This window comes from Apis dorsata, unplaced genomic scaffold (assembly GCF_000469605.1).
Source record: "Apis dorsata unplaced genomic scaffold, Apis dorsata 1.3 scaffold_390, whole genome shotgun sequence".
NCBI classification, from domain to species: Eukaryota; Metazoa; Arthropoda; class Insecta; order Hymenoptera; family Apidae; genus Apis; species Apis dorsata.
The window spans coordinates 638,664-642,748 of NW_006263651.1; the positions used below are offsets into that span (position 1 = coordinate 638,664).

Sequence of the window (4,085 nt, forward strand, 5' to 3'; positions counted from 1 at the left end):
AAATTAAATGACAAAAATTAAAAGCATTTGTTTTTTTAGTTTGGTATGAACCTACGGATATAAAAAAAGCAATGAAAATATTTGAAGCAAAGTTACAATGGCAAAATGTTTTGCATTTTATATCACCAAACAGAAATGAGCTATTAGTCATTGGAAAATACCTTGGCATACCAATACCTGATAATAAATTAACTATGGACTTAGAAGAAATAAAAGCAATTGCAGAGCAAGTAGCTAAATTTATTCCAGTGATTATATGTACATTAGGATCACATGGAGTCTTGGTAAATATTTAATTATAAACAAATTTTGAATAATGTAAATATAAAATTTAATAATTAAAATAATTTGTTATAGGTTGTTCGTAAAGCCTTAGGAAATGATCCTTTTTATGATAAAGAAGGTAAATTAATTGTCCATAGTATGCCCATCACTTCTCGTTTATATCCTCCTTTATCTTATGTTTCTGATAATCCAAATGAAACATTTAATGTAAGTGGTTGTGGTGATTGTCTTACTTCTGGAATAATTTATGGAATTCATAAAAATTTAGATGAAATTAGCTGTCTTTCTTTAGCTTTAAAGGCTGCAGCACTTTCTTTAACTTCATTAGATGCAGTTCCTGCTTCACTTTCATTATTATGTAATGATACAAAATATTAATAAATAGTTTGTAATATAATATAAATAATAAATATAAAATAAATAATAAATATAAAAATTAACAATTATATTTTTATATAAATTCATTAGTTTTCTTTCCTCTTTCCCCATTTCATAACAAATTCAGCAATGTTAAATTTTCGTTTACAACCTTCATAATTCATATATCTAATTTTTCCAAATATATCTCTTTCTGGCCAACCATGATCATGGACACCACAGATAGACCACATACAACCTAAAAAAAACCAATAAAACATATTTTTTAATGTAAAATAATCTTGTAATGTAAGTAAAATATAAAAATTAATATAAAATGTAATAAATATAAAACTAACCTACATAACCATTAGGATCACAACCATCTATACTATACTTATTATTTAAATAATTGGCCCATTTTAAAGCAATTTCAGGAGTTTCAGTCCATTCTAATATTTTCTTTGCCCAATACATTCTTAAAAACCCATGCATCTTTCCTATTGTTACCATTTGATTTTGACATGCATTCCACAAATCATCATGAGTTTCTGAATTTTCCAAATGATTTAAAAAATATATATATTTTCTTTTATCTTTCCTATATATAATAAAATCTTAATAATAATATGTATAATATAATTTATAATAAATAAAATGAATTACCGATGCTTATTTAATGTTTCTATAGCCCAAGGATAGGCACCTTCAATCAGATCATATTTTTCATTATAAAAGCAAAAATTATCACTAAGTTCTTTTCTAATAATAGCTTCTTCCATAAAGGACTCAACTGACTTTTTATATAATTTTTTATACTCTTTTATTTCCAAAATACAACGTTGTACTGAGATCATGCCAAAATGAAACCAGGGTGATAAATTGCTGATGGCATTTGATAAAGGATTATTACGTTCATCTCCATATTTTTCTAAACGATTCTGTAAAAAATTTTCAAGTTCCTTAATACCATTTCTATATCCTGGCTTAGCCCATGTAATTTCTTTTACTGACTTATCTACTTCTATATTTTGTAAAGCTATTTTCCAATTATTTTTTTCAAACTTTTCTTTTGTTATATATGGATGTTTTATAACAGGTGGAAATTCTGTTAAAAATTCCTCTAGTTTTGTATTTATTTTATTTCTAATTGTTTTAGCAGCAAATTCTTGCTTTGATGATGCATACCAACAAGGCACAATATTATGAGCATCTACCTTTAAAAAATATAGATATATTAAATACTATTAATTATATAATTGTAATAATTAGAATAATATTTACTTGACAAATAGGAACATCTTTAGGAAGATTTTTTTTCACATTATCAATCCACAACATAGGTAATTTTAATGGATAAAAATCTGTAATAACAGCTCCCATATTATATATTTTTATAAATTTAAGAATACTTATATTTGGTTCACCATGTAAAAGATGAAAATTTATATTTAATTTTTTACATTCTTTTTCAATTTCTTCTAATCCTTTCAGAAGAAATTTATAATATCTTATAGAAGCATTAAGAAAATTTGACATTATGCAAAAACATATATGAAGTGGTACATTATTTTTTAAAGCTGTTTTTTGAGCAAAAAGTAATGCCCAATTATCTAAAAATATTTAGAATTCTTTTTAATATTGAAAATACTATTACATGTAGCATATATACCTTGTATCCTAATATCGCGAAACATCCAATATAAAATACCATTACAATTTTCCTTGATATCATTTAAATTACTTAAACGTTTAATACGTTTTTTATTAAACTTAAATGTCATGATAGATTCAGATGTCTAAAATCCATTGAAAAATAATAAAATGTTTAAAAAAAATATGTAATTAATTAAAAAAGAATAATAATATAAAAATTTACATTTTTTCTATTATCTTCAAATTTTTTTAAAAGATCAAGAACTTTCCTACGTTTAAGTGGATTCAATTCTTCCATATTTTCATAAAATTTTATTTATATTATATGATATTAAAGAATAATTTTTTTGTAAATTTCTTATAACAACTTTCAAAGTAAATAATTATTAATTCACACTACGCAACACAAATTTCTCACATTATATATTCGTAAAGCACATTCGATATAATGCGTTGATTTAGTATTAAAAACCCGCCATATCACAATTTATACCAAGTTTGTGATTGGTTATTTCCTTAAATCAGATAAGTTATGTTCATTAAATTTTATGTATATGACGAAATGCAAATTAAAATTAAAAATCATAATTCACATTATTATATGATATTCATTAAACATTAAAATGCAAATTACATAAAATATTAAATTATTAAAATGCAAATTACATAAAACATTAGAATATTAAAATGCAACAAGAAAATGCAAATGAAAAATTTTTCAATATATGTATAATTCATAATTTATTTTTTTTATAACATATACAATACATTTTTTATATATCATTAAATAACTATATATAACTATCTGCTCATATCTTTCCTATGTCATGTAAACATACTATGCATTAATTTATTTGATGTAATTAAAATAAAATTTATTACAATATATTACAATATATAATATTTATATACATTATGCAACACAATATATCAATTATAACAAAATAAGAAACATACATTCAAAGTAGCGTAAAATTTTGTTAATGAAATAAAATAAATAGGTTACTTATTAATTGTAACATTATCTTCAATCTTGTATATACATATCTATCCACTGACAAATTAAAGTTAAACCTAGCTTTACTTCGTTGTAAAGATCGTGAATATATAAAATGTATAGAAACCGAGAATTCACAGAAGTAAACAGCATCTCGACATGTACGCACACAACGTAGAAACGCGATGCATTTCAGCAGCAGGAACGAAAACTAGGTAGAGAGGGATTGACCAATAGAAAGAAACTTTATAAGATCACGTGGTTCACGACGCAATGTAACCACGAGCAGGATGAAACTACCGTCAACAGAGACGAATGAAACGTCGAGAGAGAAGGTTAAGTTTGTTCTCATTAAATTGAAAGAGTAAGAAAGAACGATAGGTAAAGAAGGATAAATGTATATACCGGTGTAAGAAAAAGATGAAGGATTGAAAACGATAGAAACTTTTCGTGAGAAGACAAAGGATATCAAGCAAGGAAAGAAAGATAAAGAAAAGAAGAGAAAGATAAAGAAAGGGTGAGAATAGGAAAAGAAGAGAGGGACGGAACGAACGAGAACAAGCGGACAGACTGGCAGACGGACTTGTCCGATTCACGACTTGCGTTCTCGTGTCTGCGTTTCAGCTACTTACTATCCTCTGCCGCTGTTCACCAGGCACCAGAAGCGCGCGACGTAGCAGTAGATTCAGTTCGGTGTAGAAAAAGAGAAAAAACATATATATGTATATATATTAATACATATATACATACACATACGTATACACATAGTATATATATATATATATATATA

The 4,085-nt window shown here is 25.3% G+C and overlaps 2 protein-coding genes across 4 annotated transcripts in view; one reads left to right on the top strand and one right to left on the bottom strand.

The window, feature by feature from the left end:
• LOC102676011 (pseudouridine-metabolizing bifunctional protein C1861.05) overlaps window positions 1–706 on the top strand; it is a 32,275-nt gene extending 31,569 nt beyond the window's left edge. The window contains exons 9-10 of the mRNA XM_006619128.2: window positions 40–284; window positions 358–706. Coding sequence (XP_006619191.1) covers window positions 40–284; window positions 358–663 — 551 coding nt within the window. The 3' untranslated portion in view covers window positions 664–706. The remainder of the gene's footprint in view (window positions 1–39; window positions 285–357) is intronic.
• On the bottom strand, window positions 220–2,821 carry LOC102678982 (deoxyribodipyrimidine photo-lyase-like). 3 transcript variants are annotated; one of them, XM_031512131.1, is made up of 7 exons: window positions 2,522–2,821; window positions 2,315–2,441; window positions 1,927–2,255; window positions 1,309–1,859; window positions 1,002–1,243; window positions 711–901; window positions 220–678 (listed from the first exon to the last, which is right to left on the bottom strand). In XM_031512131.1, exons 1-6 carry the CDS (start codon window positions 2,594–2,596, stop codon window positions 750–752), a joined length of 1,476 nt encoding a protein of 491 aa, XP_031367991.1. In that variant the 5' UTR covers window positions 2,597–2,821; the 3' UTR covers window positions 220–678; window positions 711–749. The 3 variants fall into 3 exon arrangements, with proteins under 3 accessions (XP_031367991.1, XP_006619211.1, XP_031367992.1); XM_006619148.2 differs by having other exon boundaries at window positions 456–901; window positions 1,927–2,006; window positions 2,106–2,255; window positions 2,522–2,801; XM_031512132.1 differs by having other exon boundaries at window positions 456–901; window positions 1,927–2,006; window positions 2,522–2,799.
• Between the last annotated feature and the right edge of the window lie 1,264 nt (window positions 2,822–4,085).